The sequence below is a fragment of the Mandrillus leucophaeus genome, unplaced genomic scaffold (assembly GCF_000951045.1).
Source record: "Mandrillus leucophaeus isolate KB7577 unplaced genomic scaffold, Mleu.le_1.0 Scaffold1540, whole genome shotgun sequence".
In the NCBI taxonomy this organism is placed as follows: Eukaryota; Metazoa; Chordata; class Mammalia; order Primates; family Cercopithecidae; genus Mandrillus; species Mandrillus leucophaeus.
Genome location: NW_012101522.1, coordinates 150290 through 175809, shown reverse-complemented (window position 1 = coordinate 175809; position 25520 = coordinate 150290). Strand labels below are relative to the sequence as shown.

General features: G+C 37.5%; 2 protein-coding genes across 2 annotated transcripts; both read right to left on the bottom strand.

Moving 5' to 3' along the window:
• Nucleotides 1-1000: 1000 nt before the first annotated feature.
• On the bottom strand, nucleotides 1001-2038 carry LOC105536101 (olfactory receptor 4C15). Its single transcript, XM_011975374.1, has one exon. It carries the CDS (start codon nucleotides 2036-2038, stop codon nucleotides 1001-1003), a length of 1038 nt encoding a protein of 345 aa, XP_011830764.1.
• Nucleotides 2039-17225: 15187 nt separating this feature from the next.
• Nucleotides 17226-18139, bottom strand: LOC105536114 (olfactory receptor 4C6-like). The gene is given in 2 exon segments (XM_011975385.1): nucleotides 17226-17737; nucleotides 17740-18139. Coding segments are annotated over 2 exon segments (912 nt in total).
• Between the last annotated feature and the right edge of the window lie 7381 nt (nucleotides 18140-25520).

The following is a 25520-nucleotide window of genomic DNA, read 5'->3' as shown; positions in this document are numbered from 1 at the left end:
TTCTCCCATTCTGTAGGTTGCCTGTTCACTCTGATGGCAGTTTCTTTTGCTGTGCAGAAGCTCTTTAGTTTAATTAGATCCCATTTGTCAATTTTAGCTTTTATTGCCGTTGCTTTTGGTGTTTTAGACCAACCATCATTCTCAGCAAACTATCGCAAGAACAGAAAACCAAATACCGCATGTTCTCACTCATAGGTGGAAATTGAACAATAAGATCACTTGGACACAGGAAGGGGAACACCACACACCGGGTCCTAATGTGGGGAGGGGGTAAAGGGGAGGGATAGCATTAGGAGATATACCTAATGTAAATGACGAGTTAATGTGTGCAGCACACCAACATGGCACATGTATACTTATATAACAAGCCTGCACGTTGTGCACATGTACCCTAGAACTTAAAGTATAATAATAATAAAAAAAAAGAAATTCACCAAGTGACCTGAAGGAGATGGTAATAAACCCATGTTAAATGATGGAATCATATAATACAGAAAAACCCACATTTGAGGTTCTGCAAATGCTCTGGTCTGTGCCCTTCTTGAGTCCTGAATTTTGTTTGTTTGTTTGTTTCATTAGAATCACTGACAACAATGTTGTAAATATAAAGTTCTTACTTGAAATGTAAGTTTGAGTAAATTTCTCTTCCTATTCTGTAGGATATGTGTGTCTTTCCTCCACAAAGGTTTTTTTCTAAATCAGGAAGTGAATTCCCAGCAGTCTAACAAATAATTTTTCGTGTCATTCTTTTTTTATTATTAAATCCCAACTATGCATAAAATTCAACTCTCTTCAGTTTGAACATGAGAATACTGAGTTGCCAGCTCAGAGTTGATGAATGACCTGAGGGTGGAAACATAATTTTTCTGATCCCACATTAATGCTTTTTTTCTAGCATTACTTTATATCTTGCCATGAAAGGTATATCTCGTTAAGTTTTTACTTAAGATCATTTTGACCTTTTTTACTCATAACTTTGGATTTTTTTAAGTTTAACATTTTATTTCTTATCAGAAACCACCATCAATCTGTTCCATATTCTCCTCATGGCCTGATTTACTTCCTTATTCCTGAAAGTGTAAATCAGAGGATTGAGCAAGGGAGTTAAGATGGTGTAAAATATTGCCACCATTTTGTCAATGGAAAAAGCAGATGGAAGTCGTGCATATACAAATATGCATGGGACGAAGAACAAAATCACAACAGCAATGTGAGATCCACAGGTGGAGAGAGCTTTCCAGCGCCCTTCAGAACCGTGGGTTCTCAGAGAGAGCAAGATGACAGCATAGGAGACAAGCAACAAGGAGAAGTTTATGATGCAGATAAACCCACTGTTGATGACCACCAGGAGGCCAAAGATGTGAATATCAGTGCAGGCAAGCTTCAGTAATGGGTACAAGTCACACATAAAATGATCGATGACATTGGGGCCACAAAAGGGAAGCTGGACAGTAAAAAGAATTTGTATCATGGAATGCAAGAGGCCCCCTGTCCAGGCTATCCCCATCAGAATGCCACAGAACCTCCGGTTCATGATAGAAGAGTAATGCAAGGGCTTGCAAATGGCCACATAACGATCATAGGCCATGACTGTGAGGACAATCACCTCCACCCCAGCAAAGAAGTGTTCAGCAAAGAGCTGCATCATGCAGCCTTCAAAAGAGATGGTTTTCGTCACATAGAGGGAGTCCACAATCATCTTTGGGGTGATGACAGAGGAGAAGCACGCATCCAGGAAGGACAGGAAGCCCAAGAAGAAGTACATAGGGGACCCCAGAAGAGCAGGGCTGCTGAGTATGGTTACTACAATTAGCATGTTGCCCCCAACAGTTGCAATGTAAACAAACAAAAATACAGCAAATACTATTTCCTGAACATTTGGATTCTGTGAAAGTCCCAGGAGGACAAACTCAGTTACAAAGCTTTGGTTTTGCATGTTTTCCAAGGAAAAGATGAAAGCTCCGACAGGGATCATGTGGAATCTGCAATTAGGACAAAGTAAAATTTGTTGCAAATCAATTTGTAGTATCATAGTCATCAACAAGTTGGTTCATCCATAAGCAAAATTATTGAGTGCTTCTGTTGTCATTGAAAACATAAATTAGAAATTCTTGGAGGTAGCACTGACATATCAGGCAGAATTATGATGGAGATAATTTAAAGAATACTTGAAAACAACCAGAGGTTCAATACGGCAAAAGGATATATGGTAGAGAAGAGAAGAGAAAGAGTTTTCATATCAAGTGCCAGCTTTGATCATTTACTAGTGGCTTCCTGCTATGAATTATTGAGAAGTATTCTGAAGTTACCTCTCAATTATGAGAGAAAGAGCATTGTAACTTACTTATTCCTGCCATTGGCATGAAATCAGAGCACGGATAACCAGCATCCCATTCCTAATCAGGAGACTGCTTTATCTATAATTAGAAGAAAACAGCATATAGTTCAAGAGACACTTAAAAATTATGGCTGCTCTTCAAATATTTCTTTAAAAGTCTTAACTGAATTCATTCTGAATTCATTCTTTACAAAAGAGAAAGATCTCTAGAAAGTCCCTAACCTGACATTTAATACATAAAAAGTATGCACTAAGTGCCAAGGGTTTTCTTATCTGTCATTTTAAAATGAAAATAGAAGTTTATTATCATTATAAAAGTAATAATGTCTACATCAGAATGTTGTTATGATGACTAGTGAAACAATGGAAGGCTCAGGACCGACTGCCCTAGGGAGTAGTCTGCATTAGGTCTTATTATCCCTATTTGATTGCTGGGAAACTCATGCTTAAAGAAGTTAAGTTCAAGCAAATAACAGACAATCTGGGATATTAACACAGAACCTCAGGCTCCAACACCCAATTCCTTTCCACTGGATCAGCAGAGAAAGGAGTGGGAATATTCCTTTTCCAGTAAGAACTGCAGAGTAGGAGTGGCCTTTCTACAAACACTTGCATGTACAAATTGGCATCAACCACATAAGTAAGGAAGAGAAACAATATATTGAATATAAATATATTTATATTTTATAAATATATAAAATATATTTTAGAGCCAAAGCGGGAAATAGGATGAGGTGAAATGAGTAAGAACTTCAGCTCCAGACTCATATAGACCTGGGTTCAAGTCCAAGCTCTCCTACTCGTTCTATGGCATGTCAGAACAAGTCACTTCAGAATCTTGAGGTTTTATTAATTATTTTCCAATTTTTATATAGTGTAATCAGGTCTAATGAAGTTTAATTCCTAAAAGTATATGTTTCAACTTTATATGCATTATTGTGTACCAGAGTGTTTATATATAGCTTACCTACTCATCTCTCAGGATTATGGTGATGGTCAGATTTGAAAATGTGAACATTTTACTTAGGATAAAGTGCTCTTATCAATTGTAGTAACTATTTACTCACTTAAAAAGTCAGCCATCTTATCTACAAAAAGCTTTTCTATGAGTCATCTAGATAATGACCCTCCAACTTTTGACTTCATTTCCACAGGCAGACACAGCTTTAAAGGATAATTGTGTCTTCACCTGTACATATAATTGAAATATATTTTTCAATTACCATATATATGTGCATGCGTTTGAATATATGTATATGTGTATATTTATATGTATATATACCTCTGTTAAAAAATAGGTGAATAAAAAATAAAGGGATTTATTTTGAGATTTAAATAAGCTGATTTTTATGAATGTCAGAGTTAACAGAAACAATTTAAAATGTTAATAAAACTAACAAATATACAATTGTATATGTTAATATACATTCTTTTGCTTACTTTAAAACAGTCATTTCCATTTTTCAGGTTCCATTTCTAAGCAGTGTCTGCACTAGGAATTCCATATCCAGTTATAAGTTATCACCAAGAAAATACGAGCTGAAACAAACCTTATAACGTTATTAGATAAATCAGTAACCATTTATTGCAAAGTAAAGCATGGCAATAAATGATCCAACAGTGCTCATCTTAGCCTAGAGCCAAAGCGGGAAATAGGATGAGGTGAAATGAGTAAGAACTTCAGCTCCAGACTCATATAGACCTAGGTTCAAGTCCAAGCTCTCCTACTCGTTCTATGGCATGTTAGAACAAGTCACTTCAAATTCTTAACATTCTCAAAGCCTCAGCTTCCACTTCAGTACATGGATATGGTAAGAATGTCTATCCATACATATCTTGTGAGAATAAGATAAAGCAATGCAAACAAAAGCATTGATGCAGTAAGAAGCATAGAAGATCATGCTGAGTGGTGAGAACAAGCTCTCAGAGCCATTGACACAGAGCAGAAATAACATTTTTACCCTAATTTTTGCTTTACCAAGACCAAGGTGGTTTTACTCATCCTTTTATTAATTTACAAATGTTAAATATCTTATTTGGTCGGTCTCAGTGCAGACATGGTGTTTTAAAATGCACAACACTTTTAAATGTCTTTAGTAATCCCTAAATAAAGTACTGTGGCCCCCATTCTGTCAAGTATCCACTCCTATTTCAAATAACTTCATTGTACATAGAAAACCTAATTGGGTTGGAGATGGGAAGAAAGACAAGGCTCTATGTTAATCTAATAATTAAACGATTCTTAATCTCTCCACTTCCTTTATCTGGGCTGCTCTAAGAACAATAACACTTTAGAATTAAAATATTCATTAGATATAAAGAAACCAACCACTTCTTTCAGATAAAAGGGATTTCGAAAATTAATGTGGAAACTTTGACAATAGAAAGTATAGCATCTTCATAATTTATGGTAACAAGATTTATGGTTTTAAATCATTTTAAAATACTCCTAAATGTGATGTGTTGTTTCAGATTGAATCCTAGAATAGAAAAAAGACAGGAGAAAAAATAATGAAATATGAATAAAATCTGGTGTTTAGTTAACAGTATATATCAATGTTCATTTCATAGTCTTCACAAATGTACCATGGTAATGTAAGATGAAAACATTAAGGGAAACTAAGTGAGTAGTATGCAGAAGCTCTCTATAGTATCTTCACAACTTTTCTCTTAATCTAAAATTACTTCTAACGAAAAGTTATTTAAAAAGTATTTTTTTTCTGCTATCAAAAAGCTAGCAATCCCAGCTTCATCTACTAGTCGCATACCATGAACAAAACACTATGATTCAGAATCCTCTACTATAAAATAGATAAAAACATTTGAAGCTTCCTCACCCATGAGAGTCCAATAGATAGTTATTCTGAATGTGTTCTGCAAAGTACAAATTAAAAGTAAGATATGAAATCTTTATGTCAATATTATTTTTAAGCAGCATCTACATACACAAAGTGAGCTGGAAAATTGAATCGATCATAAGAGTATAATACATGTGTTCAAAACTATACTATTTTTAAGCTACATCCCTTCTAAAATTACAGTAAAACTGCTTAATTCATGTCATCCTTTTGGAAAACATATTAGTAAATAGCTTCAGAATTATAAACATGTTTATTTTCTTTATACTAGTAACCTCAACTCTAAGAACATATTCTAAAAGTGAAATGAAATGGGAAAGTTTTATAATAAAAGATGGTGCAATGTCATTTACAATAGTGAAAATTGAGAAATATGTAAAATATACAATCATAGGAAGATATTTATCTAAATTAGACTATCACAAATTAATATCACATGGTGCTATAAATAAAATACTAATTAATGACACGAGGACATAGAAGTCGAGGCATTTTCACAATATTTTAAGTGAGAAAACAGAAAAAGTATAACTCTGCCCATTTGTATAGATATTTATAATATAATTTTATGATCTAGAAGGAAATGTAAAATGACAGAGACTGTATTTGTTCTGTGTATCTTGTATTACTGTAAGAATATTTAAAACTAAACATTAAGTTTAAAACTCACACCGCCATATTTTCCATCATCTAAACAGTTCAAAAAGGAGGTGGAACTTGGGGATAATTCATTTGCACACGTGAAACTAATATGTTAACATAACACAGAATCAAATACTAAAAATTTTAAACTTCCTATACTTTCCACAAATAGTCATATTATGGGCCCTGCCCTCTCCACCCTTTAGACATTCATTTTGATATCAATTTGAAATTCATACTGTCCTATAGGTAGAGGCTTATTTTGTTTATATTTCTCATAGAACATTCCATGGCCTTTCCTTTCTTGATAGCCATACCCTTAATATGCTGGAGTCACCCCTGAGACTGCCCCAGGGCCCCTCACATAATGAACTGTGGTTGCTGGGCCATTTCTTGGGCTGTGACCTGAGGAAGTGGCCTCCTGATTCCCCTCTACACACGTTGCCTACTATTACCTTCCCATCAGTTTTAACAACAAAACTAATTCTATTTGTCCTGGAAATAATAGAATTCCTATTTCAAGTATGAAGTGTATACAACATTCAAAACTATAAGAAGAATTAGTGGTAAGGTTATCATTATAAGTAATGTTTTGTAGTTATAGTTCAAGCAGTAAATTTTAGAGACGTTCATGTGGACGTATGAATGCATATTAGTCGCATTTGCGTACATTTTTTCCAAATAAATACTGTTAGGACAAAGAAGAAGAACAAATTAAAATCCTATTTGTAATTATCTTCCCTGTTAAGTTTCTTAAATCCACCACATTTTTGATCCAGGATTATTATTCAACCATGAAAAGTTTATTCCTGGCCTGTCTAGCTAAGCATGTTCCTTTCCCTGGCAACCTGGGAAATAATGTTCTCTTCAACTTTCAGAATTTCAGATCATTTCCTCTCTTTTCAGTGTTGCTCTGTTAATTTCCCTAAGTGGTCCAACTTTTATACTATTACTTTCTGGAATTTGAAGGAAAAAAAACCCTTTTTCTTTTTCCACTTTTCCACTGGTGTCCTTTCTCCTATTAGATGCCTGACCCTTCCTTTTTACTTTTCTTTTCTTTTCTTTTCCTTTCTTTTGAGACAGAATTTCTCTCTTGTCACCCAAGCTGTAGTGCAGTGGCATGGATCTCATCTTACTGAGACCTCCACCTCCCATCCTGGGTTCAAGCACTTCTCCTGCCTCATCCTCCCGAGTAGCTGAAATTACAGGCAGCCACCACCACACCTGGCTAATTTTCACGTTTTTAGTAGAGACGGGTGTTTGCCATGTTGGCCAGGCTGGTCTTGAACTCCTGACCCCAGGTGATCTGCCTGCCTCAGCCTCCCAAATGCTAGGATTACAGGCATGGGACACCGTGCCTGGCTTTTTTTTTTTTTTTTTTTTCTTCTGTTTTCTTAGTGATTTATCTCATTTTAAGGAGGAGACAAAGCCATGACAACTAGCGCTAAAGCAATTCACAGCTTCAGGCATTTAAATTTTCCTAAACAATTCTAAGAAAGGAACTTAAAGCTACTTATGACATCAAATGCACTTGGGAAAAGTGAGGGGGCCATGGTTAAAATCAGAAGAATTTACTCTGTGGCTTGAGTCATGATTTCTCATCCTTGGGGTCTTTCTCAGGGCCATTTGTGAGGGGATAATTGTGGAAAGAGTAAATGTTTCATTCTATATCAGTAAATATAGTCACTATCATTCTATATAAGTAAATGTAATCAGTATTTAGTTCTGTAAATGATACAGTAGTACTTGAATTATCCATGTTACATCAGTTTTCTTTATACAGCCTCAGGAAATTCTACTCTTTAAAACATCAGGAAAGTGGCAGCATTAGAGGATAAATGATAATTATTTTATTAGACTTGAAGTAATTAGGTGCTTTGGTCCTCCAAAAACCACCAGCTTGCAGTTTGTTATAGCAGCTGCTGTTTACTGGGTACCTATTATGTGTCAAGTGCCATTCTATGGTCTCTGCATGTATTATTTTATTTGTTTTGGCATTCTTTGAGCTTGCTAATATTATTGTCCTCGTTAAATATGAGGAGTCAGAGAATCAGACAGGCTATGCAACTGCCCAAGTTTACAATTATTAAGGTAGGCTCGTGCATGGCATTAAAATTTGTATCCTGACCACAACACCCACACTTTAAAGCACTACAACACAACTTGAAATCCTCTCGGAAAATGCAAAAATGCGAATTATAACCTCACCGTTTATCAGTTCCTTGGAAATGTTGGTGATGCCCAGTCTCCTATTCTCTATAGTGAAGAGTCCATCCCCTGGCTAAAGGTGAGGTTGTTTCCAGCTCTTCCTTCTACATTTAATAGACAAAGGAAGAGCATCTTCGGCAGGCAAGGCAGGCAGTGTTCCCCACTGCTTTTCAGGTGCTGTCTTCAACATGGTCTCAGGAAAATCAATAAATAAATGAAGGAACAAAAGTTTCCTCCTTGGTTTCTAACAGGAATTTAAAGAGGTTTCCCTGAGAGGTCATGAACTTGAAGAATAGCTCCTCCATTCCCCACAGGGTTTTGGTAATGTCCCATTAGTATGATTTGCTAAGATGCAATTTTATGTTTGCATTTGCTCAAGAGTTTGCAAAACAACTTTCATGGCCCTGATAATTAGCGTTCTTTGTTTGTTTGTTTTAACTGCTCCTGGGTTTCTATTTGAAGATGCTTTCCTTTCCCTTTGCGCTCAGGAACAGAACACTGTGTACTGTGATGAAATATGTCTCTGCAGAATTTGGGGAAAATGCCTACTCACTACGCCCTAAAGAGTGATTTCTGGGACAAGGCAGCATTAATCAATAAGGACAACATGTGTTGTTTTGGGACTATGGTAGCAATGAGATGAGTGCTTATTAAGGAATAACATTTTATGTATAGGTATGCAAAGAGGTATAGAGTAATTGAAATGTGATTTTTTTTTCTTGCAGAAACTGATCTTGAGATGCCATGACTTTAAAAATTACAATCTCTAGAAAGTACAGTTCCTAGAAATTAAAGGAATTTTTATCTTTTTATTTTATTTTATTTGAAAAGAAGATATGGTCTGTTTAAGATAACGTAGCATTGAGACTGAAGCTTGAGGGACAACTTAAACTGATCACCTCAGGTCCCTTTAGAAAGGGACCACATCAAACAATTGGCTGCTTTCCACAGTCTCCAAACATTTTTACCTATTTCTTTGCAAATATGTAATTTTTAATTTTATCATTGATGAATGACATGCATACAGAAATACACACACAAAGCATTCAGGTAAAGCTTGATGAATTATTACAAGACTAATATACATACGTAACCAAGAAGTAAAACCAGCCTCATTTATATCACCAACAATCACTTTCTCCCTCCTTCTCCCATAAAGGCAACCAATGTCTTAAGCGCTAACATTGTACATCAACTTTCTCTTTTTATACAAGTGTTGTATTATAAAAAATTTTAAACATATACAAAACAAATAAAATTGTATAATAGACCCCATCACTCAACCTCAAGAGTTACTAATCATGTGTCATTTTTGTTTCATCTGTACTTCAACCCATTCACCACCTCCCACTTCATTCTTTATTTTCAGTTCTTCTTTTGGTGTGTGTGATATCCTGCCTATTTTTATATCTACTCATATCCCACAGAAAAATGTAGGATTGAAGAGATTCATCAAAAAAGTCAAGGCCCGGAAGCACTGTTACTTCAATTGCCTAGGAATTTACAGAGAAGTGTTTTCTTGTCATGGGATTTTAGATGTGTGTTCTGAAACAGAAGAGTCACCTGGCATAGACCACAGTCCTGGTTACAGTGATATTTTTAAAATATCACTCAGCAACAAGCCCAGCAATTCATTCTGGAATCCTGGTTCTCACTTCAAACCACAGTTATACTGTTAGAATCTTCTACTTTATCCCATGTCCTCCTTTGCTTAATCCTTTATTAGTACTGTAACATGAAAATAAAATTGTAAAGATGGGCCAGGCATGGTGGCTCAAACCTATAATCCCAGCTGTTTGTGAGGCCGTGGCAGGAAGAGGACTGAAGCCCAGGAGTTTGAGAGTAGCCTGGGCAACAACAAGGAGACCCCAACTCTACAAATATTTTTTTAAAACATTAGCTGGGTATGGCAGCACTTGCTTGTGGTCCCCACTACTCCAGAGAAATGTGGTAGGAGGATTGCCTAAGCCCAGGAGGTCGAGGCTGCAGTGAACTGTATTTGCACTGCTGCAGTCCAGCCTGGGTGACAGAGCAACATCCTGTACCAAAAAAAGAGAGAGAAAGATTGTAAAGATGGATTAGGGAGATAACATAAGAAATATATTATATTTGCACAGTTATGAAACATAGAATAACTCAGAAAAGTTTAAATAGTTTAAATCAGAAAAGAGAAAGGCAGAGACAGAGAGAGCTATAGTCAAGGAGAAGAAATAGCAGGTGAAGGAATAGCCAGTTTTTCTTCCAGAATTTATCCAATATTCTACTCTTTCCTACTGATTTAAAACTCTATCTTCATCATTTATTAAATTAAAAAAATTATACTAAGTTTTCAAAGACAGGTGACTCAATTTCTAGGCAACTCCTTATCATGCAACCTATAGCAAAGTTATTTACAAGCCAGAGCTTCAAGAAATATTCCTGATATCTAATAGATCTAGTCCTCTATCCCTATGCTTCTCACACTTTTTATCACCAAGGCTACTATTCAAACCTGGGCTCACATTCATATGCATTTTAGAACTAGTTTATCAATTAATGTGAAAAAATGTTTCATCATTACAGAGGGATTAATCTGAGGGTACTAATTCATCATAAAATTAATGTCTCTAAAATCAGGGTCTCCCCTAGAATGTGCAAAGTCAGCCAAATGTGTTTTGCAGGAACTCTGTTTATATAATCAGGTTGATGTAAAAAAAATAGTTTGACTGAAGAGTATATTACAAAATTTCTGAGCCAGTGTCTGATGTAGTGATTTGTTGGGTAGAGATTTAGAATTGTGAGCAGAGAAGAGGTACCTATGTACTTGTTTATTGTCCAACCAGAGCACATGAAAATTCTTCTTGGTGCCCAAGCATCTCTCTTCCTATTCAGGTCCAGGAACCATCTCTTCTTGTTCTTTGCAAACCCTGCTTATGTTGAAATAATGCCTTTGCACTTCTTTCGTACTATTTATTTAACTCTGTTTTACCTCATTACTTATGACGTTGTATCATTTATGGGGCTGTCCATGAATATGGGATTCCAATGACTCTCTCAAAGATATTTTCTTAATAATGATCACAGACACAAGTCTGATAACCAGAGGCTGCAAGATTATCTGAACAAGTTCCTTGGTCATGTCGAATTGACCTTTTGGAATTTTAAAGTGTTAATATAGAACTACAATTCTTCCAACAATGCCTTCTGTTGAGCACATTAGACTATAATCATGGTATTCCTGGAAAGTGATATCTTTTGAAATTGTCAATATCCCTACCTTCCAAACACCACCAACAAGGCGGAGGACAGATGAAAAAACTGGGGAATCAAGAAAAGTGGTTACATTCATACAAGACATGTCCCTCATCACATGTGGCTTAAGACCAACACAGGAGAATACGTTACCATCCTTGCTACCAAAGGAAGTAAGAGAGGGCAACCATTGGACAAGTCAGTCAACACTCCAGAGCAAAGATCTTGAAAGCCCTTGAAATGAATAAGCCTAGCCACCCATATAGAACTTCCTGACACATAGCATAGAGCCTGCAGAAGAGCTGAGGTGGCCTTTCTGAGTGCCAGCATTAAGGATGCACCTTACGAAAGATGTCTGCCACCACTCTTAGCACCTGCAGGGCCAGAGATGCTGGCACTGCATCAAAGCATGAACAGATAAAAACTGATGAAGCCCCACACACATTTCCAAAGCCAAGTGTTTTAGGTAAGGGGTCATTTATATCCCAGAACTTTGTCCCTGTCCTATGTCACCCAGAATCATCACGCCAACACAATTCTAGTAAGCAATGTAGTACAATCCCATGAGAGAAATAATGAACTCACCTCTGGAAGACATTTGCTTGTCAAGCTGTACTTCTGCTACTCTGATCCTGGCCACAGAGCCTGGGATAACTTCATAGATGCAGCAGCCAGAGCTTCTGAGGACGTCTGGGTAATCTCATGGAATAGAGTGACAAACAGCATCCCAAACAGAAAAGACAGGAAGGGGATCCATGCAGTTGGGTCTGGGCTGGGATGCCCCATCAAAAAAACTGCCCAGTCACAGATACTGAAAGAAAACGTAGGAAATTTTAATGAAGACACTCCAAAGTCTGGACTTCAGAGCAGCAATCCTACTTGTACAGGAGGAGTAAGGACAGTACTATCTAAAATATTATCTCTGGACTGGGTGCAGTGGCTCACGCCTGTAATCCCAGCACTTTGGGAGGCTGAGGTGAGCGGATCACTTGCAGTCAGGAGTTAGAGAGACCTGCCTGACCAACATGGTGAAACCCTGTCTCCACTAAAAATACAAAAATTAGCCACGTGTGGTGTCACACACCTGTAATTCCACCAACTTGGGAGGCTGAGGCAGGAGAATCGCTGGAACCTGGGAGGCAGAGGTTGCAGCAAGCTGAGGTCGTGCTATTCCACTCCAGACTGGGTGACAGAGTGAGACTCCATCTCAAAATAAATACATTATTTCTTCCCATCTAAAAACAAGAAGTGAGCTGGTCATGCAGATGATTGGAAGAAAGTTTTCCAGGCTGAGAAAATAGCCTATGTAAAGGTTTTATAGCAAGAGTATACCTGGCCAGTAAGAGGAACAGAAAGGTTATTTGTTGTAAGAGGGGTGTTCAGAGAAATCATAGGGCAGCCAGAGTATAGCTGTCAGATTGTTAACAATTACAGTAGTTTTAGATTTTACCCTGAATGACATAGAGAGCTATTGCAAAGTTTTGAGTAGAGGTGTGAAATGATGTGACTGACTTGTGAATTTAAAAGACACTACACCTCTGAGTGTAGTGTTGAGAATCAAATACGGGACTGGGGGAAATTGAAATAAAAGCAGGAGTAGGTAAGAGGCAATTGCAATAATCCAGGTAAAAGATAATGCGGCTTGGAACTGGGTGACAGCTCTAAAAGTGATTAGAAATGGTTGAATTTGGAATACATGTTAAAGATTGAGTCTATGGGATTTCCTGATAGACTGGATTTGGGGTATGAGATAGACCAAATGTACCATCCACTGAGATAGAAAATGTGATTAGAGTAGGGTTGAGAATGGGGGAAGAATCAGAAGTACATCTCTAGACCTGTTCAGTTCAAGGAATCTATTAGTCATTCAGATGGAAATGACACGAAAGAGATTGGATTTCCAAGTCTTAACTTCAAGACAGAAGTCTGAGATGGACATATTTACTAATTGGGGAATCTCGGTTATGTTTGGAGAGTCTGACAAGGAAAACTGATGTAAATGTTGCTAATTGATTTAATAAAATTAGAAATGAGAAGTGACCATTAAATGTCATGATACAGGGGTCATTGGTGTCCTTGAGAAAAGCATTTTCAGAAAGTATTAGATATTGAGTATGACTAAAAGGCACTATCAAAGAATGAAAAGAGAGAAGTGAAAGACAAGCATAGATATCTCTTGAGTTTTGCTACAAAGGAGAAAGAATGGAATGGGATAACAATTGATGAAAGAAGTAGGCTCAATGGAAGGATTGTTTTTAAAGAAAAGAGAGATTTAAAAAGTGCTTCTTGGCCAGGCGCGGTGGCTCTCGCCTGTAATCCAAGCACTTTGGGAGGCCGAGGCGGGTGGATCATGAGGTTAGGATCATGAGGTTAGGATCGAGACCATCGTGGCTAACACGGTGAAACCCCGTCTCTACTAAAAATACAAAAAAACTAGCCGGGCGCGGTGGCGGGCGCCTGTAGTCCCAGCTACTCGGGAGGCTGAGGCAGGAGAATGGCGTGAACCCGGGAGGCAGAGTTTGCAGTGAGCCAAGAGATTGCACCACTGCACTCCAGCCTGGGCGACAGAGTGAGACTCCATCTCAAAAAAAAAAAAAAATGCTTCTTTTCTGATGTAATGATCTAAGAGAGAGGGAAATGTCAATGAAAGAAGAAAGAGAAGAGATTGTTAGACCAATGCCCTTGTGTAAGCAGTAAGAGCATGACCTCAGTCCAGCACACAACAAAGTGGTTTTCTTGACTTTGGATTGGGGAACAGATAATCTATGTGTAGTAGCAGGTAGGGAGACAGCATATAAGTGGATGCATGTTGGCAGATTGGCAGAGCTTACATATTTGTGAGAGTCTGGAAGTTCTCTTCTTATCACTTACATTTTCTCAGTAAAATGGGAAGGAAGCTCACCTTATGGTTCAATCAATTTGCAGTAGTTTTTAAGGCATATCTCCTTTATTTTAAAGTACCCTTCTATTCCTAGTTTGCTATGCCTTTATATCATGAATAGAACTAAATTTTTAAATTCAAATATATAGATATTCATGATTAATAAACTATTAATAACAGTAAGCACTTATAAAAAAAATGAAGACCAAGATTTATTCCAGAAGTCAAGAGGGTTTTAAAACAAAAAGTCAGGCATTGAGCTGCTAGGTAATGTGTTTTATTAGTAAAAGTACTTAATGTGAATTAATTTGGGGGATACATAGAATACAGAAGAGAAGGAATTTTTTTTAATATAACTGACCATTAACAATTTTGGCCTGAATGATCAGAAGAGCTCTTATCTATTAAGTAGAAGATGTAGATTCTAGACCTACTTCTGAAACTATAAAAATTATCAAGCAGATTACAAATATTTGAAGTTAGGGATCTCATTATAATCCTTTCACTTCTTTTCTGAAGACATGTAAAATGAACCCAGGTATTTAATCCTAAAATATTATGGCTTTTCCTATTTTTAATTTCTTTTTTGAAACAGTGTCTTTCTCTATCACCAAGGCTGAGTAGAGTGCAGTGGCACAATCACAGCTCACTGCAGCCTCAGACTTCTGGGCTCAAGCAATCCTCCTGTCTCAGCCTCCCCAGTAGCTGGGACTACAGGCACACACTACCACATCCATCTTCTTTTTTTTTTTTTTTTTTTGTAGAGATGGGGTGTCACTATGTTGCCAGGCTAGTCTTGAACTCCTGGACTCATTCAAGCCATCCTCCCACCTTTGCCTGCCAAAGTGCTGGGATTACAGGCATGAATCACTAAGCTGAACCCTAATTCTAAAATACTGTTAAGCAGACAACAAAAACTATGTTCTACTCTTGACATAGCAAAAGTTAAATGGAAGCCATATGCAAAGAATTTTGATGCTAAGTTTCTGAAGTCATCAATAAGACCATGATGGGTAGGGTTTTTCTTTATTTATTTGCCTCTTTTTTGTTTTTATTTTTATAGATTTTAGGGGTACAGTGTAGTTTTCTTACATGGATATATTTTGAGGTGGTGAAGTCTGGACTTTTGTTGTACCCATTGTTCAAATTGTGAACGTTGTAACCAATAGGTATTTTTTAGTATTCCATGGTATATTGATATACACACACACGCACACAGCATATTTTCTTTATCCAATCATCTGTTGATGGACACTGATGTGGTTTGGCTCTGTGTCCCCACCCAAATCTCATGTCAGATTGTAATTCCCAACGTTGGGAGAGGGACCTGGTGGGAGGTGACTGGCTCATGGGGGTGGATTTCCACTTTGCTCTTCTCATAATAGTGAGTGAGTTTTCCCAAGATCTGGTTGTTTAAAAGTGTGTAGCACTTCCCCCTTCACTCTCTCTTTTGATGTAAAGTAGTGAAGGTGTGCTTGCTTCCCCTTTGCCTTCAACCATGATTAAAAGTTTTCTGAGGCCTCCCAGCCATGATTCTTGTACAGCCTGTGGAACTGTAAGTCAATTAAACCTCTTTACTTCATAAATGACCCAGCCTCAGGTAGTTCTTTATAGCAATGTAAGAACAGACTAATACAAAAAATTGGTACCAGGAGTAGGACATTTCTATAAAGATACCTGAAACTTTAAAACTGGGTAATGGGCAGAGATTGGAACAGTTCTGAGGCCTTAGAAAAAGACAGGAAGATAAGGGAAAGTTTGGAACTTCCTAAAGACTTGTTGAATAGTTGCAATCAAAATGCTGATAGTGATATGGACAGTGAAATCCAGACTGAGGTGGTCTCAGGTGGAGATGAGGAACTTATTGTGGAGTAGAGTAAAGGTCATTCTTGCTATATTTTATCAAAGAGACTGGTATTGTGTCCCTGCTCTAGAGATCTGTTAAACTTTGAACTTGAGAGAGATGATTTAGAGATCTGAGAGTTTTAAAAAGAGGAGTTTCCCTGTACAAGCTCTCTTTTCTTGTCTGCCACCATGTGAGACATGCCTTTTACCTTCTGCCATGATTGTGAGGCTTCCCCAGCCACATGGATTTGTAAGTCCATTAAACTTCTTCCTTTTTTAAATGCCCAGTCTTGGGTGTGTCTTTATCAACAGCATGAAAATGAATTAACACAGGATGTGATTATTATAAATTTAAGCATCGCTTTAATTTCTGTAAACTCAATAAACAAATGATTAAAAAGTAATAGCTTTCTCTGATCAGAACCCTGCCTACCTTTCATATCCCACCTTGCACTGCATTTCCACTTGTCCACTGTGCACTGAATTTTGGACCTTCTTTACTTCAGGCTAGTGACTGCCTTAGGGTGTCTGCACAACCTTTTCTCTTTTGCCTAGAATGCACATCCAGTTGAAATGCTTAAAGTTTGTTCTATCTCATCATTGAAATCTCAGTTTAGAAATTCCTCACAGAAAAGCCCCCATGTCCACCTAACCAGAATTATAACTAGTTGTGCAACACCACTTTGTTACAGTTTTCTGAGAATCAATTATCTGTATGATTTTATTTTCATTTCTATATGTCATCTCCTGAACTAAAATGTAAGCTCCAACACATGATGAAAACATACTTTCTTGTTTAACACTGTATACCCAGTTCCTGAAAGAGTATGTGAAACTTTTTACAAACTCAGCAAATATTCTTCAATGAATGAATGAACCTAGTAATTATTTCATATAATTGGCGATTGCCCATATATATTTTAATTTTAAAATAAACATTTTTATTTAAACATTGTGGTTTTTTTTCAAATATTGTAACACATGTAGTCTCAGCTACTTGGGGGCTGACACAGAAGGATTGCTTGAGCTCGGGATGCTGAGGCTGAAGTGAGACCTGATTGTGCCACTGCACTCCAGCCTGGAAGACAAAGTGAGACCCTGTCTCTAAATGAAAAAAATTTTTTAAAATGCCTCTGGCTCCTGTGTATCCAGTGGATTAGAGGGAATGAGGAGGGTAAAACCTTACTGGTCTTACATTAAAAATTTACTCTTAGCATGTAAGCTAGTGACCACCTAGGGTCCCCTGTTTCATCCACAGTTTTCTTACGACATTTTTTACCTTGATGTTCCTCAGCGTGTAGATCAGCAGACTTAACATGGGTGCAACAACAGTAAAGGAAATAGCCATTTCCTTGTCTATGGGGTAAGTGACCACAGGCCTTATGTACAAGAAAATACACCCCACGAAGAACAAGATGACCACTGTGAGGTGGGAGCCACAGGTGGAGAGGGCTTTGCGTTGTCCTATAGAGCTGCAAGATTTCAGGGAGCAGAGGATGACTATGTAGGATGCAATTAGGATAAGGAAGATGGTCATACTCATCACCCCACTGTTGAGGAGGACTAAGAGACCCGGGATGTAGGTGTCCATGCAGGCAAGTTTCAACAATGGAAACAAATCACATATAAAATGGCCAATTATATTTGGACCACAGAAGGGTATTTGATCTATGATAAAAAGCTGTATTGTGGCATGCATGAATCCCCCCATCCAAGCTTCTACCACCAACAGCAGCACTCCCGTGGACTCATGACGGTTGTGTAGTGCAGGGGCTTACAGTCATAGACCATCCCAGTGAGAAGGATGATCCCTACACCACCAAAGAAATACTCTGCAAAGAGCTGGGTCATGCAACCTTCAAGCGAAATGGTAGTGTTCCCAGATAAAGAGTCTACAGTCATCTTAGGGGCAATGACGGAAGAGTAGGTGGCATCCATGAGAGACAAGGAAGTAAGGAAAAAGTACATAGATGATCTCAGACTCCGACTTGCAGCCAGAGTCACCACAATGAATAGATTTCCCAACACTGTGGTCACACACATGGTGAGAAACAAAGCAGAGAATATTTTCCTTAGTTCTGGATTTTTTGTAATGCCCAAAAGAATGAATTCAGTCTCATTATTTGAAGTCCCCATTTAAGACGGGCTGATGAAAGCATATTGTTCTGAGCTGAAAAATCTTCAAAATCAGTATTACTTTTAATTACTAATCAACAGGTATGTTGGGCATTTTGGATACTCTGTCTCACACCCTCTTAACCTACCTTTTTTCTTTAGTTGTTGCTACAGAAAACAGCTGCTAGGAATTAAAACCTTGCAGCAGCTTCATCCTACTGATCCCCACAATGACGCCTCCCTTCACTGGTGCAACTCTCTTGCGTTCTGTTGTGCTGCTTGCTGCTGTGACACATAGGAGACACTGCCTCATCATTCTGGTGCACACATCTGAAAATATGAAGGGAATAACACGTTTGACCATCAGTAACTAGGAGCCAATTGATAAATGGTAATCACCTTAACACCATCTTGGGTTAACTTTCTTTCCTTCCCTGTTCACTCTCCCCAATACCTTCATTCTGTTTTCCGAAATAAACTACTTATATACAAGATGTTCTCTTAGCCTTTGCTTTTGGGTAACTCCAAGCTAGGATGCTGACATTCATTTCATTAACACACCCAAGAAAATGTCATATAAATTTTCACTTATTTATTCCATACATGTATTGAGCACCTAGAACATGCTAGCTGAGAGCTGGTTAAGAGCCTTGTAGGCTCTTGATGACATTGATACTGTGTCATTAAATTCACAACACAGTTCACATGCCAAAGATTATTCACTTATTAACAATTATACTTTTTTATCTACATGTCTTTTTTTCCAAATTTGATTATCATTATTATTACATATTTCTGATATTCAGTTAGTCCCTACTATGTCTCAGTCAGTGGAATATCCTATGAGATACTCTTAGATATTCGATACTGAGGCTTAGAGAGGTGAAAAAAAGTGATGCAATTTCCCACAACTAGTAAACACTGAAGTAAACCTCAAATCCAGCTTTTCCTTACTCTAAAATTCACACTAACAACAATCCGTATTGCTTATTTTATAATATTGAATGCTGAAAATGGGATGAGATATTGTCCTTCATAATATAATTTCATTTTCATAACAATCCAGTAAGATAGATTTATGCTTCCTGGGATTATTTTATTCAACACTTCTGTAATAAAATCCAATGACGATCCCATAATTAAGAGCATATTCTCATTATATATATGTATATTGGAATATGTATGTTCCAGTCCTGAAAGTAGAAGGTACGGTGATTAACTGAGTTTTCAAGTATTCTAATCATTGTCCAGATATGCTTATTAAAGCAAATTTAATCTGAAGCCTCTTTCTGTGCTCCAAGAAGATTCAGATCTACAACTTAACTGACACCATCCCTGCACATGAGTCTAAATCAGTCTAAATCATTCTGTGGATAATGTAAATCCATATCACTCCTCCTTCATTACTCACTTTCTCACTTCCAATTTTCCTTATGAAAGGCTGCTACCAGATAAAGGATTCTAAAGAATAATCAAAATATCAATTCAAAACTTGTATTTTGTACTCACTATGTATCGTCAATGAACTGCATCTGTTACATGCATAATTGCATTTGTTTTTTGTATCCTACAAGATGTGTACTATAAAAGATTGTATCTTCAGGATGAGGAAACTGAGGCTTGGAGATGTTAAACATCTCATCTAAGATGAGTGGGAATTATGAATTTAGGTAATCTCATCTTGAAGCATAAGTTCTGAATCTTTATGCTGTATCTCTGAAGAAGTGAACAGCAGCCTCAGCTGGCTAAATGCAATTGCTAGCACAGCCAAATGACATGGTAAGGGAACTGATTCAGTAAGTAGCAAATTCATCTTTGTTAAAGACACTTAAATAGAGGCTGTGTGCCACTTGGTTAGAATGTATCGGAGACCATTGCTTTAAATGGAGATGTAAACTCTGTTTCCTAAGACTTTTCTAAACACCTAGAGGCCCATTCTTAGTATTCTACACTTTACTAAATAGACAGCTACCAAAAGGTTTTTTTGTAGATCAATAATAGGTACTAACCCCAGCCTCTCCCACCTGCAGCCCAAGAACTTCTAAAGTTCTTGAATAGTTCTAACGAAGTGGAGAGAACACAATCCTGGAAATCAGTGCAACTGGATTTCATTCTTTTGTTGTCCGTCTAACTCCTAGAACATGTTGTTACATTACTCACTTTTCTGGGTCTCAATTTATTTCTTCATCTGCAGTGTGGGGTGAGTGTAGTAGATGAGTGGAATGCTAGGAATTCAAAGAAGCTGTCTCAGGGACTTTGTCCTTTCCAAACTCAGCAGCTTACCTCTTATCTGTATTAAGCATTTACACTTTCAAGTAAGATTTTCTTTGAACAATCTCAAGACCTAAAATATTTTTAAATGGTGTACACTATACAATAATAATAATAATGCCCTTTTGCCTTAAAATCTATGAATCTATCATATTTTATTTAACTACTAATATATATCTCCACTTCTCAGCCTGACATCCAAGCCTCTTTCCCGTAGTAATCAACCTCTCTTTTTGTGGTCTTCCTCCACTGCAGTCAAACCCAACTCTTACTGCCAGAGCCTCAGCCTGTCTTGCAAAAGTTCGTAGATCCAGAGGGATCAGACTTAGCTCTCTGGCCTGATCTGCCACTTACTGACAACAAAAACTTCAAACCTTGTGGAAATAAAACAATGCAATCGTAATTAAAGTCAATGTACAAAGCACTCACTATTTCAGGGTACTGTGCGAAGATGTTCACGATTTTTTCTTTTACTATCACAAAAGCCATATGAGATAGACACTATTGCTATCCTTACTTTCTGCTGCAGTGGATAGTTTTGGGTACCTAGTGAAACTGATTAAGCCTATGGGTGAGTATGTCATCAAGTCCACAGCACAGGCCACTAACCTCTGTGCTCTACAATCTATCCAAGAATTTTGTGTCTGCCTCACAGCACTTTCACCAGAATTACAGGAAGTTACAAGCATAAGAATGTTTGGAGACCACTTTTCAGATAGTCATCATTATTATTTTCCATTCACATAAGCTCACGACCTTCTCCTGCCTCTGCCCTCTGTTAACAGAGGGCCCTCTATTACCCCTTCTCCTTAATGCCTCACTTCCTCCCCAATGTCCGCCATCATCCTGGATATGTGTTACATGCACCTGTAGAGGTTGCATATTGACAATAATTAAATTGTCTTTTTTGTTAATGTTTTTAATGTCATGTTGACTTTATCTTCTTCTGGGCGTGCTTAAGGGTGTCTAATTTATTCTCTTTCCAGCACATGTCTAATGCTGTGCTGTGTACATACTTAACGTTTAATTACATTAATTAAATCTACGCAATTGATTTCATCCAAGGAAAACCACACTGAACCGTGGGGCCCAGGCAATGGCAGTGCCAGTCTCTGCCTCCAGGAGCGAAAGTGCTGTTGTCAGAGGTTAATTTTGATAGCTTGCCAAAAAGATTAAAGCAAAGCAAGCTACAAATTGTTGACAAAGTCTCTCCATTCTGAGATCTGAATTTGCATATACAAATAAAACAAGCAAATTAATAGACATCTTATAATAGTGCATCTAATTAGGTGATTCAATTATTTTAACAGTTTCAAAATAGTAGCTCAAATTAATAGGAATATGTTTAATGCTCAAATAAAAATTTAAGGTCATCACCAAGGTTCATTTGGTGTCTGGTGTCATCTCTGTGACTCCCAAAAGCCAGTTACCTGATGATCCCGCTAAGTAGAAGGCAGAGGTTATGCAAGAAAACTTTCTTAAGATCATGTCAGAGGGACAGAAAGTCTGGCCCCATCCAGGACGTACTCATGTGAACTTTCTTGTACAAAAGAGCTAGGACCCATGACACAGTAGTGTGTCAAAGTAAGTCAGGACCCGGCCAAAAAATAAATCATCTCATTATTTAATGGAAAGTTGACAGGCCTAGAGTTTCTGGGGATTTTAGAGAAACATTTAAAATAGTTGTTCTAAGTGTCCAAGAACTTAAATGAAAACCAACTCTTGTGCTGGTTGGCGGGGAAGCTTAAATTTTATCTAAATAGGAAAAGTTACCAACAAAGGTAGCCAGCTAAGCTGTCTACAAAATCATTCATGGGACTACACTTGCCATTTCGCTGCACTTTGAGCTCAATTTGTAAAGAGCTTCCAATCCACATTTCAGAAGAAATATCATTAATAAGATGTCCATCTTTTGGTCCCAGGCCTGGGCTATAACAGGGCAGAGTGCCACTTTGAAATAGCACAGAATTCCACAATGTGCAGACTTGCCTCATTCCAACCACCTCCCTTTGAGGCTGTGTCTCTGTTGACTGAGAAGCTAATCACAGTACATCACCCCTGCAGTGATTGGGTTTTTCCAAGGGGCAGAGCTTCGCTGGAGCCAAGCCAAGCTGATGCTTCACAAGCACAAAACTAGATCATGGTATTCCCCATTCAATGATTTTCTCTTCAGCTACCCTCTGTCCTTCAGTAACAGAATGGCCACACAATTATCCTGCCTGACAGCATAGATGAAGAAACGCGAGTACTACTTCTCTGGGCCACCTAGCAAGTATCAGGACATAATTTTTTAATACCTAGTCTGATACTCTCTTCATGTTTTCAGACTATTCTTGAAATTGTGGCACATCTAACTGATAGCTGCCATTCTTAAGAATTTAAAAATGAACCTCAGCCAGAAAAACAATATGGACTAAATTCCTTCTCACTCCATAACATTTAGTATTCTTAAATAATATGGCTTTAATTTTCAAAATATTTGGAGTTATAGCCTTCATTCTTTTTTTCTTTTCTGAGGCAGCATCCCACTCTGTACCCAGGCTGAAGTACAGTGGCAGGATCATGGCTCACTACAGCCTCGACCTCCTGAAGCTCAAGCGATCCTCCTGCCTCAGCCTTCCGAGACGCTGGGACTACAGGCAGGCACCACCATGCCTAGCTAATTTTTGTGTTTTTAGCAGAGACAGGGTTTTGTCGTGTTGCCCAGGCTGGTCTCAAACTCTTGGGTTCAAGTGGTCTTCCCACCTTGGCCTCCCAAAGTGCTGGAATTACAGGTGTAAGCCCCACCGTGTCTGGCCTATAGCCTTCATTCTTTTTCTACCTTCAATAGTAGTAAAATTATTATTCTACATTTGCAATATATTTCACAGGTTACAACCAGTTCACTAACATATTTGACTGAATACCCTAGAAGTATCCTGCGAAGGGAGAATCCCTCAATTTAACTGGATCTGAGCTCACAGGTGATGGGCCAACCTCTGCACTTGAATTATCTTTTCCGTGCACCAAAGGTACTCTGTGTTCTTACCTAACCATGTAGACATGGATGAAAGCAATGATCTTCAACTTTTTTTCTTCCTTATTTTCCTTCTGAGGAGGCTTTTTAGATGTTTTGTTCTCCTAATGACCCTGCCTCTGAAACTGAACACCACAGATATACTATCCACCAATTTACATATCTTATTTTATCTGTATTAGTCCATTCTCACACCACTATAAAGAAATACCTGAGACTGGGTAATTTTAAAGAAAAGAGACTTACTTGGCTCATGGTTCTGTAGGCTGTACAGGAAGCACAGCAGCTTCTGCCTGTGGTGGTGGGGACAGGGGTGGTCTCAGGAAGCTTCCAATCATGGCAGAAGGCAGAGTATGTAAAAAACCTAACAATACGTATGCTTCATAGTCGGCCTTAACAATAATAAGCTCACTCCCCTTACCTAAATAATGCCTAGCATTTTACTGAATTGAATGTTTAGATTAAACCATAGCATCCTTATACATCAGATCCAAATATTATTTTTCTGCTTAATTTATAGGAGGAAATGTACATACTTACTTTTAGATCATTTTATTTTTAAGCACCAGAAATAATCAGATTGAAGTTGGTTCTCATGAGAGACTCTTGATGATGGGTGCAAAGGGATATCTTAACACTCTTTAAAATTCTTTATAAACCGGCAGGACTTCATCCACTGAGAACGGCAGGTTTATTTACATTTCTTCTTTTGGTTTTACACCTTCCAAGTTTGTTGTGAACAATTTATAATTTGTGTCTCACTAATCTTCTCACCCCACCACTGAGCACTTGGTGTAGCTCCTAAGACACAATCATTGACCTTAGTTTCCATCCTCAAACCTTTCTTTTTGAGTTAGAATAGAAATAACATTTTCTCAACACTTTTCTTAACACTTTCTCAACTATCCCTATCCCTGGCTTACACTCAACCATGCCCTAACAATCATGATACAAAGTGAACCACAAATTATTTCATCTGGATTCTGTTGAAATATTTAAATCTCACCAGTAATTGCAAATTTAATTATTTTTATTAGATTAAGTGCTTATTATATCATCTTTTGGGCCTAGGTTTTGTGAGAAAAAATTCTATTTCTTATGAATTTGAAACTTTCATGCATAAGCTGAAACACACAGTCATCCCCCCACCCAAAATAACGGAAATTCCATGTTCTGACATTACTGTATGCTCAAATCATGGAAGAAATAGGTCAAGATGACCAGTGAGCTTGAGAAAGATAATATTTGTGAAAAGTAACTGTGTTATAGTCAGAGAAACTTTGATTCATGAAATGTTTTATAGTAACATAGAATGGTCTGGTATTTTCCATTTGTATATAGGAACATTACTGCTGAAATATATTTCAGTAGTAATATACATTACATGTTATAAAAGGCTACAACAAATTTGGCATCATCTTTCTTGAAGGACAAAGTGAATCACTAAGATTACATATAAATTTCTTATCTATGGATATAAACTTACCATAAACAACTGTTTTATTTGAAGTAGGACTGAGATTTAGAAGACCTAGAGTCAAATTTTGTTGCTGAAACTCAGATGTGTGATCTGAGACAAGCAAATCTGTGTACCTATCCTAACTTTCATTTGTTTCTCTATAAAATGGGGGCAGTAATCTTGAAACTGGCAATTTAGTGTATGGTTTCAGTCACCTAACTGAAGTGAATGCGTCTAATAAATAATAAGACACTCATTTAATATAAATATATGTAGCATATCTAATGAGCAATAACTTTGGGAACTTAGCATATGCCTTTTTGAGATTAAATACAAGAATGTTTAATCTTGCTGCTTCAAATGGCTTCTCAAATCTTAGTGAAGAAAACAAAACAAAGTCCTTTATATTCAAGAAAAACTGTGAGCTATGAGGAGATTTAAGAAAATCAGAACAAACTAAGTGTAATCTCAGAATTTCCAGCTTATTTTTCATGACAAGGAACAAATTTTTAAGATACGTTATTAATTATGGCTTTCTTTTTTGTGGGTATCTCTCTCTGCTTTCAGTAGATTCATGATGAGAGAGAGAGAAGAAAGGAGGAGGAAGGAAGGGAAGGGAAGAGAAGGGAAGGGAAGGAAAAGGAAGGGGAGAGGAG